A 15024-nucleotide genomic window follows, 5' to 3' on the forward strand; every position below is an offset into this window, starting at 1 on the left:
GTACTCATCATGTAACATCTTTTGTGATAGGCATAATTGTATCTAATTATATCGGCTTCATGAATCGGATTAAAACATTTATCTGTTCCATTATAAATTTGAATATACTGATTTTCTGAAGAAGATTTTCTCTGTGAATGATGAAAATTATTGAAGACTGGGACAGGATTTATATCTGTATACCAGCCACTGTCAGTATGTAAATATTCATTGTTGTGTGATCCCTTCCTTCGCATATGCACAGTTCTGATGACAGTTTCACTCTTATCATGGCAGTCAAAGACAACATCAGTATGATCAGCTAATAGTACAAACAACCTAACACTAAAATATGCAGCACTATCCATTCAATCAGACTTCTCCAGTAACCACACCTACCCTGATCGGAATCCGAGGCTCTACCACTACTGTTGTTAGGTCTACTGGGATGCGGTGAATAAGAAGCTGGCATAGTGGGTTGCTGTTGCTGCTGATGTGCTTGTGGCGGCGGCGGTGGAGCGCGTCTTCTTTCCTGCATTCTCATGGATGGTGTCGAGCCAATAAAACTTGATGACGGACTGTGATGTGCACTACTTCCCGGACTACTCACTGGACTGTCAAAATCTGTGAAACGATCCCTGAATTGACAAGAAATAGAGGAATTGTTTAATTTCATCTATGAATCAGTACATTTAATACAAGTCATTGTTAATGTTATACTGTAGAATACTTTATTTTCGCTTGGAATTTATTTTCGCTATTTTCGCTGGAGGGATGATTCCGTGAAAATAAAATCCAGCGAATATACTTTTTTTCTAATATTTCACATTAAACTCATCAAAAATCAGTGAAAATAAATTCCATACAAAACGCCCAAAAAGCCTTTTCAGCGAAAATTAATTCCAGCATAAATAAAGTATTCCACAGTAGTCCCCATTAGAATTAGGGGAAATGTTATTCATGCCAAAAAAAAAGTAATATGAACCAAAAGGATAGTTGGTAATTTAGAGTGAATAATTGGCTGGTCTAGTATCATTAGAAATTAGATGTAATATATGACTCTTCCAAAATCGTAATACATGGTCAGAAATTAAACAGGATATGCTATTCAAGCATTTTTTGTATACAAACTGAATTTCATTTGTTCAGACTCATGTACAGAGATATAGTAGTATGGTCAAAAAGCAAGACTGCAGGCAGTCAACCATCATTGATGAGAAAATAAATGTAACGGACATGTACATGTATCCTAACATGTATAATTTGAAGAGAAAAGAAACATTTTCAATGATTCATTTTGAAAAAACAAGCTGGCTGCCAGTAGATCATTCTGGATTTGAATATGAAATGAATCATCATAGACATGTAATCTAAAACTTACAATGTGTATAACAAATTTGATTTGAAAATGACAAACCATGTCCATGATACAACATTTCTAAAAAACAAGAGGGCTGCCAGTTAGCCATCTTTGATCCGATCACAAAACGAATTGTCATAGACATGTCTCCAAAACATGTATAATGTCATGTATATACCAAATATGAACAAAAACTGATAAAGCATGCATAAGATACCACATTTTCAAAAACTAAATGGGTGCCAGTCGGCCATCTTGGAATAAATCAGTAAACCACAGCATGTACATATGTCTCACGAAAAGTACTAGGTACATGCAAAAAATGAACAGATTTGAACCACAGGTTTCTGAATTAACTGAATAAACTAATAATCCTTGTCATCTTCACTAAGTTGAGAAAGGATTCAGCAATATATTAAAGACTATTTTCTTTTAGCAGTTAAGCACACCTCCTATCAAGTCATTCATGTATGTTGCTACATAACACCTGAAAATAAGATTTATAAAAACAAAACAAAAATGCTGTTTTTAAAAAACGAAGTGTGTGTACATTACCTGACTCTAGGGGGTCTGATTGGAGGTGTACTGCTTGGACTTGAACTGTGTACATGGTTGCTTCTGTGGACGAAGAAATTATTTCAATTTTATTGAAATGCAGAAAAATCATTGTTTGTTAGTAAATACAACTGATACTAAAATTACTAAGCTTATAGCTTTTATATGACACTGTGGTATTGTTCACAATAATTCAGGGATATAAGTACTGGCTGGTAGGCTGGTTGGTGATTCACTTCACTCAAGCGTTTGGAAGGGGCATCCTAGCAGAGCGAATTGTTAACAGTTGCAGTTGCGTTAGTATTGTAGTCTTCGATCAATAATCAAAATAGCATTTCTTTAGAAATATACTCCTTTCCTAGACAAAATTTCGACCACTCATCAGTTTTCAGTACTGTGTATAGTTTACATAAGGTATCTACCATAAATATTGGGTGGCATTTTTGGAAAAATTAATCATTCCTGGTGCCTAAATTGTCAAATTTATGTTTTTTTGAAGTCACTGACGATTATTCAGGATATAACGTTTATTGTGACTGTACTGCTAGCATGAATAGGTAAACTCAGTTTTGTCATTGAGTTGTTATCACAGTCAAAAAGGATGAATACATCTTTATTGCTTAGTTTAGCTTCCAATAATTACTAATTTCCTGATTTTTTAAATAAAATATCTATGGCAACAATAATAATCAGTCCTGTGTACACTATTGCTGACTTTCAGAAATTCCGGAATATTTTCAGGTTCAAAACATTATTTATATTGAGACACAGCCACATATCAAAAATAATAAAGTTTTTAGGGTAAGTGTGGTACCTTTGGTCATTTCTATTGTGGTGGTGGTGGTGGTCCCTGTAGCGTCTTGGTGCTTGGCCAGCATTCGCCATTTCATTACGCATGTCCCTCAATCCAGCGGCAATATCAGCGGCGACAGCAGCAGCGGACGGCGTTCTCTGTACTGGTTTGTGACCCGTGGCTTGTTTGACACTACTTGGTTTGTAGTGGGCGGCTAACGCCAAGATTAATCGCATTATTGCTTTCAAATTACCCTCACTTATATCTGTAATGTAAAATAAAATAATATAGTATGCTACGAATGACGATCCAGCAAATAACTCACCACTAATACTGTTTTCGGGCGTTCGCTATAGGCAGTCACGCTGTGGCGTCATAGGATTACAGTATGCAAATGTCTGATAACACTACTCACATGTACGAGCGCTAAGCGTAAACTAGTGCTACATCCTATACATCCACAGAACAGGATTCTAACTCTAGAGGGCTCACTTTCAAATCATGCATAATTATGTTTAGATATTATGAATTGATAACCACTCTATATTCTATCCTGCGTTGACATAAGAAGTGAACTGTAGAAGGTGCTATATATCCTCTAGAGGGCGCATTTTGATTCAAATACGTAAATGCCTAAAGTATGAGGGAACACTTTAATATGAAAGTTTGTACATACCTTTGGCAGCTGTGTGATGCATTCGTATTTTTTTGGATGCCATGAATTGTAAAACCCTTTCTATATTTGCTCGCATTGCTACATGACTCTGTGGATTGAAATCAACGCCTGATAACGTCTCTCCCGCTGAAACAAAAAATGAAAAACAAAAATTTCAATACTTTTCATTCATCATAAAAGCCATATTCGCTATGTTACTGTACGTTAATGGTCGAAATAAATCATATTTTAACGATCAGCAATTTTTGGTTTACGTGTTGACTTTGGGGAAACTTAATGATTGAGGTCAACCAGACCTGGTTGATGTGGGGATAAACTTACAGACTATCTCCACGAGATGGACCAATAAGACGCCATCTTGCATATCCAGCCGGAGGTCTTCCACCAATCGGCATCCTTGCCTCTTCTTCAACTGGGAGTTAGCCCATGCTACATAGGCTTGTAATTGTTGCTATGGAAACAAACAAACAAACAAACAAAAAATAAGTTACAATTTTGTTACACTTTTACTTTTATTCAGGGAATAAACTTTGTTTATGGAGACATTAGCAGGCTGGTACTGTACTCACACGTGAATACAATACAAGTGGCTTATAAAACATTAAATGTAATATTTCAGCTCCACTGTTAATGTTTTCGATCCTTTGATGTGATATGTGATGTGTAATGTTCTATAATTATCTCAGTATCCCATTAATAACACACACTATATGAGATGATGAAATAGTGTTATTTTTTTCAGAGTAGGGAAGGGGGTTCTACTTCAGTATGTACGTAGTCGATAAGTGTGGTTACAATGATTAGGTTATTACGAGGATACCGAAAAGTATGCAAGCAGTATTGACCGACACGCAGCATACTGTCTGAGTGCATACTTTGCGTTATCCTCGTATTAACCTTATTATTATACATCTTTTCCTCCCAAGGATACATCATGGGAAAAAAGTTTAAAACAGAATCAGCAAACTTCTTTGTGTGGAACCCTGGTGGCAGCCATGTTTGTTTTTATTATTAGAGGACGCTTACACGCGTAATCATTCCATATTTGGAATTCGCATTATCTTATATCATAGGATGAAAATACCCTGTAAAATACCGCGGAATTACGGCACGCTGTAACTTATGGCGTTACCATTACAGATGTATAATAATAACTTTTATTATATATAATATTACTCTACAGGTACCATCTGAGTATACTGTATGGTAAAGGCAAAACATATATTAAAATACATTTGTTATATGACCTTTTCTAAAAGTGAAGATTGAACCCTGACCTCTGAAAGCTAATCATTTCACTCTTTACATGTATAAGAGTGATGGAATATTTTATAATTTTCAATAAATAAAAGAACAATAATTTGTAATTTGGTTTTCATATCAATTGTTCACCTTGTTATTTTTACCAGAAATGCACAGAATAATTTTTTTTAAACTAAATTTGTACAAAAATTTATCAGAAAATTATTTTTAATAATTTTTCACAAAAATGTTTTTATATTTTAATTAGAATGATTGAATGGGAACTACATGTATATCGTAATGAAAATTATTTATAGGTTTAAACATTTTCTAGCAGTCTGTTATCGAGAAACCTTGAACTTTCACATTTGGTCACCTTTCATACAATGTATATTAAACCAGTATCATTATTTATGAAAATTTTAATCAAAATCTGTAGGAAATAGGACCTCATAATCAATCTGGTCTAAAATTAACAAAGAAATTACAGAAAAATACATTAAAAATGACAAAATGTGACCCCAACAATTTGGCGGGAAAAATTATGAAATTCAAAAGGTTAAGAGGGAGAATTGAATCATTCTGGTACAATAAATCAGTATCATTACTTATGAAAATTTTAATCAAAATCTGTAGGAAATAGGACATCATATCAATCTGGTCTAAAATTAACGAAGAAATTACAGAAAAATAAATTAAAAATGACAAAATGTGACTCCAACAATTTGGCGGGAAAAATTATGACATTCAAAAGATTAAGAGGGAGAATTGAATCATTCTGGTACATATCAATCAAAAGAGAAAGGAATGTCAAAAAACTGATAAAATGATTCTGCCAGGCATGAGTCACTGATTATGACAGACAACGTCTCAGCAAAAGTGATAGAGAGTTGTTATGATCAACATCTTAACAGTATCGCAGAACTTTAGCCTAGCTACGTAGAGGTCAGAAGCTATGCAGAGAATGTCCTATTTAAATATCATGCTGAAACGAAGTGGCAAAAACAAGTGATTAAACTTTAAAACTACTTGAAATATAGAGTAAAAGAGAGATTTAAAACTTGCTGAATTGAGGTTCTGGTAAGCCTGGAAGATGGACAACATTCCTTGACAAAACACCATGGCCTCCCAAGTTATCTGTAATGAGACATTCCATTCTGTATCATCCCTCCCACTGTACCAAACCACAAATGAGTTTAACTCTTGTCGGTACAATTTAAAACAGATAAAAGATGTCGAAAGCCAAATATCTGATCTCCAAGTGAAGTGCAAAAACAGCCTCATATATAAGGGGGTGGTAGCAAATAATGTAACAGCAAGACTTCTAAGATTTCTCCAGTTGGTAGACACAACTGATGTAACAGCACAGAGTGAGTTATGGGATGTGTAATGGACCTTTGCCAAGCAGCTATAACTTGATACCCTTCATCTACATTTCTGCATGTTGTATTTCAGGCGAAGTATAATGACATGATAGCCAATTTGGGAGAAAAAATGCCATTGTTCTTTTCCAGAATAGTATTTTGTATTTTGGGCCTACAGAGAAAATTAGGTATTGTATTTGCTCTATGAGTAGTACAGTCACTTAAGTAAATAACACCGGTGTGTTTATGGTCAAAATAAGTCATATTTTAATAATCCAGTATAAAATACTGTATTTGCTCTATTAGTAGTGCAGTCACTTATGTAAATCACAGTGGTATGTCTGTGGTCATATTTTAATGATCCAGTCTACAATATCTAAACTGTAGTTTACAAAACAAAATTTATGAAACTATGAAAAGAGTTTTTTAAAGAAGTAGATTATTGAAGTTTCAGAGTTTTTTAGATAATTGTGAATTTTAAATATTTATTAATAGTATGTCATAACATATTTCACAGTGATATGAACCACACACCACATTCTTTGGCTTCCATTACATTGCAATACCATGTTTTCCTGTAATAATGAGCCTCTGGTTTCAAATTTGTAAAATGTCACTTTTTTGACAGAGCACGGAGGTTATACAAGAGGTAATGAATAGTTTAATAATTATGTTTTTTATTTTATTGAGCCTGATTTATCAAAAAAAAAAAAAAGAAAATGTAATGGTAAAAACATATTTAGCAGTAATGTGAAGGAATAGATATACATTGGTTTCACTTATCAGCAGATCAGAGCTAGCGTGGCAGCTGTGAGAGGCTTGTTTTTCCTATACATTCATTAGTGGGGGTCTTTTGTTGATTTGAGCTCAGATGTAAAAACAGCAGATTTATCAGTTGCAGAGATATTCATGAGGTTTTAAATTCAACAATAAACATAGAATTGAATTATTCAAGCACTGTAAGGAAATTATAATACTAAATTTTAGTAAGCTAAATGAACTGGAAAAATTCAAAGCAAAGTTTCAAAGTTTGTTTTAGTGTTTTTTTATGATTGATTTTTAATTTGGTGCATTAAACTATCAGTGAAATTAGCACAAATTAGTGATTAATTACGCCATAATCGATGAAATAATGAAAACCTGAGTGGTGTTAACTGCACCTGTAGGTAAATCAGTTTTGTTATTTTGCCAGAACTAATACTGATCTGTTTTCTGAAAAAACATTATTTTGCCGATAAATGCAACCACACAGTTCTTTTAAAAATAAAATTTAAATATTAATTATGCATGATTTCTCCATTAAAATACACATTTTCACAAGTTGCGATAAACCATGACAATATTAATGCGGTTTGGTTCTTCAGTTCTACATCCACAAAATAATCCCTCCACAACACACATAAATGTATCAATCAGCCAAAATTTCAGGTAACAGAAATTGAATAATTACCAAATATCTATACACATGTAGGTGTATCATGTGATACAGATGGATATGAACATGCACACATGTAAACAAGATTTATTGACATTATTACATTTGAATTAGCATAAACTGTCTAGTTTCTAACACTGATATTAGAACCAAAATAATGTGTCTGGTTATTCAGACCAAAATCATCCCATTTTGTGCTTTTCAATAATCTGAAATTTGTGCTTTCATGATTGAGTTTCATGAAAACTGAATTTTTCTTACACTTTTTCTAAAATTCGGACAAAAAAAACCTTTAAAAAAAAAAAAGAGCGGTAGTCGTCACGCGCCGTCCTGTTCGATATGAGACTCATAGCGACGTATACAACACGTGTAAAATACATTGTTTATTTACATGAAATTCAAACACGTGATGACCACCGCGCTTTAACTAACAGACGCACATGAGGCCCAGCAATCTGAATATTTTTTTCTGATTGTTATTAAAGATAATATTTGGAAAAATTATCGCATTTCATGGGTTTATGATTCAATCACTTGGAAGCGGTTGCTGAGACTAAATTTCAGTAAAGATGCCATCAAAATAGATACCTGGTTTCAACTAAACTAAATTTTAATCATTTAGCTCAACTCCTAAATTGTTGCTTTCTCACTTAGGTATTAATTGACAATTCAGTAACAACTAGGATATTGAATTAATTGATTTTCAATTTTTATCATTCAACATATACAAACAAACATCCAAACTTAAACATATTCTTTTGTGAATTTCACGAGTTGGGGAGGGAGGGAGGAGGGGTCATGTAATTATGTGGATTTCACTGACAGGGCAGTCATGCTGAATTTTGAAAATTTTTCATCCTTATAAAGGCAATGAAATTAAAATAACATCTCAGTGGAATTTAATATTTACGTTAAATCAGAAAGGTAATATGAGATAGGGCTAATTTCATTTTGGACTCACTTGTTCAAATATATGTTGTCTATAGATATATATTTACTATTTTCGTGATGGAGCTACGTCATAGAGCGTTCCACGTTGCTAAGACACGCACCACTGTACAATGTATTTCTATGGGGTCTGCGCAAGCTGCTGTGGAACACCGATGGAAAAAGGTAAAGTCCAGAAAACACCACAAACTCAACTATGAGGCAATCCTGAACAACCAAATTTAATCTTGTAAGGGTAGTCTCAACAAGCAGCTCAAAGTAAAGTTTTTTTGAGAGTTTTTGATTGTTGTTTTTATTGGTTGTGGTTGCCAGGCATTGAAAAATGCTAGGATGTTCACTCTCGAGAATAGACTATTAGGGCAAGTAAGTTCCTATTAAATTGTCTGAATAGCAAGTTTACTTGTCTCAGGATATAAGACAACTATTTACCCCTGTGATAATACCTGGTAACATTAGATTTTTAAATCCACTCATGGGCATGGTCATAATTTATCCCATTAAAAAAAAGTTTCAAAGTTTGTATTTGAATAAATAAAAATGTGAGCAAAAAGTTTTTGATTACAAAAAATTGTATCAATTTCTGCATGTTAAAAATAAGTATTTCAGAAATTTACAAAAAAAAAATGTGTGAAAATTCCAGAAAAAAAAATAATTGAAGTGACATCATGTTACAAGATACACATGCAAATCAAACAATACTTGGGAGGAATCTTGTAAATGAAAAAAGGTTTACTAAGGTAAAGTATAGGTACAGTATTTCAACTGTTAAGGTAGCAGCAGGGGGGGGGGGGAGAGTTAACAATTGTACTATGATTCAGACATTCTGTAAAAGTTACCAAGCATGCTACTATAACAACCTATACATCTTCTGAAAGCTTAGATATAGGCCCGGGTGAATATGGTAGTTACAAATGTACTTTAATAGGACTTATAAAGACAGAATTTCTTCGAGTCAAAAACCACGAAACTTTTCCAGTGCCAATTTTACTGTCACAGTGGTTCTATACTGCAGGGAGTCAAAAAAACTTCCCTGGAATTTAGAATTTGTGACCTTTGCCCTATATTTGATCCACCACAACAGTAATTCAAATATTTGTTAATTAGTAAATGTGATAACACAGAGTAGGTAATGTAAACAACGCACATACCAGTAGTAAATATTGCATCAAATAATTTTATTCTGTGTGAAGTCATAAAAAAGTTGTATTCATTGAACGATAAGTGATAAATTACCAGTATTATGATTGCAAGAACAGAATTACAGTGAATAGCTCATTGTATTACAACCTTTTTTAGTGTTATAATTTTTCCTGCCAAGATTTTGGTTCACATTTTTATGTATTTTTCAATATTTCTTTTTTTTAATAATTTTTGACAAAATGGACATAATTTCCTATTCCAGGTCTTGATCAAAATTATGTGGATTTATTTTTGTGAAAATTATCTATTAACTTTTTCACCACCAGTTCCCTCTTTTCATCACTAACTCACAATTGTTCTGTTTATAAGTCTGCACTTTCCTTCAGAAGATTGGGACAAAAATTACCAAATTTTTTGATTGAAAACTGAAAATTAACTAAAAATTTTTCTGCTGGCTCCAAAATTAGGGTACATTTCCATAAATATTGAAGAATATAAAAAAAAGTGCCAACAAATTTGGGCGAGAAAGTCTTTGTGGTGAAAAGGTTAAGTGTCAAACTGCTGCAGTGCTTGAAACAGATTTGAAAAATAATACACAAAGGCACCTAAATATGACTAAAGAATTCCATGAAATTGGGATACTAGATACTAAAAGATGCAGTCTGTGAACTCTGAACTGACATGTTAATGGAATTTAATAGTAAGTATTTTTTTAGTTACGATCAACAGTTTTTTCACCATGCAAATAAGCGAATAAAGCTTTAAATCTTAAATTAATGTGAACATCGCTTTTAACAACAACAGCAGTGTAATAGTTTATGTGGAGTACAAGTACTATCCAGTACCAAGGTCAAACAATGACTGTCAACATGGCCGTCACAGACACAATACTTTCAAATTACACACAACATGTAGTTTTGTTGTTATTATACACTGTATCCTGCCAGCAAAAATGACCAATAAACCATCTGTACGGTATCCTACCTGTCTGGCATTATGTCGGAAACACGAAGCCCAGTTGCACAGCAGAATATTGACTCCTAAAGAGAAAACCAAACTAGAGAGAACTTGTAAGCACGTCCAATCAGGGCACTGACTCAGGCCCATTAGACACCAAGAAGATGATGTTATTAATTTATGCGAACTACAAGCTATACAAGTGCTAAAGGTCATGGGATGAATTCCCGCCGAGTTAACAGATTAATACTCAACAAGTTTGAGTAAAAATTAAAAGAACAATTACATAAATTATACAAAGATGAAAGTTTTCTGTCAAGATAACTGACATTTTGCCACAATAATATTTAGCATTTTAAAGAACTGACTTTATTATCTCTATATATCTTTACTTTGTCACTATAGTTACAAAATTCATTTTGTTATTTTTTTTTTTCAAAGCATGGTCATAAGTAGTGGTATGAACAAAATTACTGAAACGCCTTAAAAACGAAATTATAGGCACTGTGACCAGAAATTGAAAAATGCTATAAAAATGCATTTAATAAAAGTTAATAATAATAACATTCAATTTCCTAAATTTTTTTTCTCACTTGTTACTGAAGGGGGATTTAAGATACTTTGCTACCATTAAGATGATCTGATTTGCTTGATTACCATATGGTTTTAATAATAAAACATATTTATTTTTTATGAACTTGCACTCCTGTAAAAAATAGTCAAAAAATGCTCAATATTGCAGACAGTGTTTCTACAAAAATATATATAGTTGATAATAGGTAAAAAAAAATCAATGATTTATAACATTTTTATGTTGATTTACCCAAAAATTACCCCCTAAAAAAACTCTATTCCAGCTATTGTATTGTATTCTATATACCCCAGTAGTCAACCCAGACTGGTAACTCTAACTGTGACTCCACACCATAACTCACATGACTAACCATCTCTCAAAGTATACCAATCATTATAATATTAGGTCTATTTTTGGTTTCAGGGTTAAATAAAAACAAAACAGCTGGGAGAGCAAGAGAATTATGTAAATTATCACTAGCTACATATCTGAACACACCATCAATTGGGGGAAAAAAAGAAATCAATAACAAACAAAAAAGCAATGGAAAAAGAAATGATTTCTAGAAGACTAAGAGGACTGAGCAGTATTTAATGGATGCCATATGGCAGATATCATGCAGCCATGTGGCAGACTTCACAAAAACAGAACATCAGATTAAATTTCAAGTTGAGTGCAAGCAATTTCGTCTCTCAAACATTATATATGACCTGCTCCCCAAAGGTCACACATCCTGGTAACAGTTGAACATTGACATATACTATCAGAAATTATTATTTCACAGGACAGTACCCACCCACCCCCACTCCCCCGGGAAGTACCAGGATGTGTGACCTTTAGGGGTCATGTATAAGGCCTACAAGATTAATAGTTCAAGATAGGTCTGTTCATACACTTCCCTTTATATGGTCAACCACAACAACAGTTCTTCTATGTCAATTTAAAGCAGAGGGGTTGTCACCTGTGCATGCTCGTGAATTGAGTCCCAAGCGACGATAACAACACACGCTAAAACCGCAAAGGTTCATGGGTACACGCTTGTTTCTAAAGAATGACACTATGGCCGTTTGCCGCAGGTGACAAGTCCCTCGCTTTAACTTTAATACCAGTTTGATTGACCTTTGCCCTTTGTAAAGAGGTACAATGTAACAATCAACCTTCAAGCAAATACAAAAGTGAGCATTAAAATATGTTGTCAAGCCCAATGATCATAGTTTCCTATTTGTTGCATATCTTGATAAAAGTGTATGAAAAAAAAAAAACATTGATAAAATGATATGGAAGGTATATATTGCGAAAGGTAACAAACACTGACATTGGCATTCAAAAGTTAAATAGTGTGTTTGGGTTCGGTCGGCCACATTCCAACTTGAGATAAGACTTTTCAATCAACGGAACAATTTGAACTTGAAAACTCACAAATCACTTGTTTCAATGTAAACACTATTTATTTCTGATTGAAACACTTCAAACAAATTAACAAGTGTAAATTATGATTCTTGTTTTAATATCGACATCAATGTCTTTTATGAAAACCAAAAAGGAGTCTGACTGGAAATTTATTTTGACAAAAGCTGCAACAAACTTTTACATGGGCATCATGAAGAGTTACTAAAGAGTTCGGAAAATGCTGATTAAATGCAATTAAATTTGCAAGTTAGAATTCAAACTTTTATTTTTAGAATTCACAAATACATCTATTTCGAAAATATTTATTTGGAGACGTGTGCCCTCTACCTGGACTGATTTTTTAGAAATCTTGATTCATAATGGAAAATTAATTTAAAGACTACATGTTGGGAACCATCATAAAAACAGGAGACAGCTAAAATTTTAGATCATTCATGCATTCAACAACAAAAAAACTTCCCTCCAAAATGATTGACTTCTTTACATGTAGCACCTGGTATTTCAGACAGATGAACATCACGGAGTTCACTGAAGCAAACTGAAAAGCATGATGGATAAAAAAAAGTGGTACGGCCGCAACTCAGCGATAAGATCCTGATACACACGGAATGTAATTTAATAACCGACAAATAATTGCAATGATAGACAGGGATCAGTCTTGTGTACGTTAATGGAAGAAGTTTTAATATGCTTGTTGTCATGAAATGTTCAAGTCTACAGTTGATTTGAGTTCATTATACAATTGTACTTTCAAGCTCATTTACAGTATGCCAAATATAGAATCTAGCAATAAATTACAAAGGGTTTGAGCCGAACATTGCTAGCTGTCGTCAAATTCCAGAAAGCGATCGTCTTCGAATTCTGCTTATTTGAAAGTTGATCAAATGCTGTAATCTTTGAACAGAATGTTGTTATACCATGCTACCACACATCTGCAACCGTAACACCATAAGTTACAGTGTGTTGTAATTTTGTGGTATTTTACAGGGTATTTTCATCCAACCATGCAAATTCCAAATTATGGAATGATTACGTGCATAAACATCCTCTTATAATAAAAATAAACATGGCTGCCACCAGGGTTTGACCTGACTCCACACAAAGAAGTTCGCTGATTCTGTTGAAACATTTTTGATTTTGATGTTCCCATGATGTATTATTAGGAGAAAAAGATGTATAATAATAAGGTTATTACGAAGATACTGCAAAGTATGCACTCAGACAGTACATCAATGCATCAACCTCTGTTGCGCATCGGTCGATACTCCGGCTGTATCATCTTCGTGCATACTTTAAGGTATCCTCGTAATAATCTTATATTCCTGCAAACAATACCTATCAGATGTACTGTTTTTTTGAAAAAAAAAACATTATGGAGTTGATTAATTTGTGAAAATAAACACAAATTGGTCAACAATACTCAACAAATCAACAGAATTTTGGTCAAAATCGTGTAGAATAATAAACAAGACTACTTTTTATGTAAAAGGTTACAAAAGATAATGGTAGTAAAAGGTCAATAGTTGAACAGATTGAAATCTATCCTCTCTTTAGGGACTACGTCAAAAGATCGATGTCAGATAAAAAACTTAATTCCTTTAGTTTTTTTCCAAACCCCCCTATCCCCCACTGAAACTTAATTGATAAATATTGGTCATGGCGTCAGACTACATTCACCATTAAATACAAATTGATAATCGGACAGTAGTATTGCATAGCAGTTGGTTGTCGGGTGGGTGTAAAACGATTTCACAAATGCACCTCATTTGACGCACAGATTTACACTCGAACCAAACCATTTTCTGTTTTTTTTCCTTTTTCGATTATTTCTGTTCATGATTGGATAGAAAAAAACGAACTACAAATACTCCAAGATTTTTTTGACTTCATTAAAAAATAAAATTGTTTTTGTAGGATGGGAGCTTTTTGAGGTCAAAACCCCCCACCCCCAAACTAAAGGAAATAAGTTTTTTATCCGACATCGATCTTTTGACGTCGTCCCTTAATGATAGCAGTTTGACCTCTTGCAATCACTCACCCTAATTTGAATAAACATTGTAATTAATTTACCCACAGAGTTGTTATATAGGATCCATTTTAACTGCAAGTAGCGAACGCAAATAAACATAATCTCCTATTTTCGAAACATGAAAAAAAAATGTTTTTGAAAAGATTCAAAAGTTGCCTTGAATTCAATGACCTCTTTGAGATGAATCATTATAAACTGTGTTTTTTTTTTCTTGGTTTTGTGAAATTTTTTCCCCGAGATTAAGGAGTAAAGAATTTGTTTTCTATTATTGATCCCTGCAGGATTATTTTTACATTAATTTTTACATTTTTTTTTAAATACAAATTGGCCATCCCAAAAAGCCCCCCCCCCCCTCCCAAACATTTCACCAACCCTTAGCAGCAACAAAAACACTTGTGTGACTCAACCACCTGTACACACGTCATCAGTGATATAGATTTCATATTTAATACTGAAATTATGATTCATTAATGTGTATATAAAGCTTTCACAAAAATGACATAAAACGGACACACCCAAAAACCGTATTTAGATAAAATTACTAATTTCTCACCAAAATTGT

The 15024-nt window shown here is 33.3% G+C and overlaps 1 protein-coding gene across 4 annotated transcripts in view; it reads right to left on the reverse strand.

The window, feature by feature from the left end:
• Positions 1-15024, reverse strand: part of LOC100377347 (dixin-like) — an 80491-nt gene that overhangs the window by 12219 nt on the left and 53248 nt on the right. For 3 of the 4 annotated variants that reach the window (XM_085499131.1, XM_085499133.1, XM_078014010.2), the window contains exons 2-6: positions 3685-3814; positions 3364-3489; positions 2709-2952; positions 1895-1957; positions 375-617 (exon numbers count right to left, since the gene is read on the reverse strand). In XM_085499131.1, the coding sequence (XP_085355257.1) occupies positions 375-617; positions 1895-1957; positions 2709-2952; positions 3364-3489; positions 3685-3814 (806 nt within the window). Of the gene's footprint in view, positions 1-374; positions 618-1894; positions 1958-2708; positions 2953-3363; positions 3490-3684; positions 3815-10476; positions 10606-15024 lie in introns of those variants that run through there. The other variant, XM_085499132.1, reaches the window with a different exon arrangement.

The sequence above is a fragment of the Saccoglossus kowalevskii genome, chromosome 5 (assembly GCF_978046115.1).
Source record: "Saccoglossus kowalevskii chromosome 5, keSacKowa6.1, whole genome shotgun sequence".
Taxonomy (NCBI): Eukaryota; Metazoa; Hemichordata; class Enteropneusta; family Harrimaniidae; genus Saccoglossus; species Saccoglossus kowalevskii.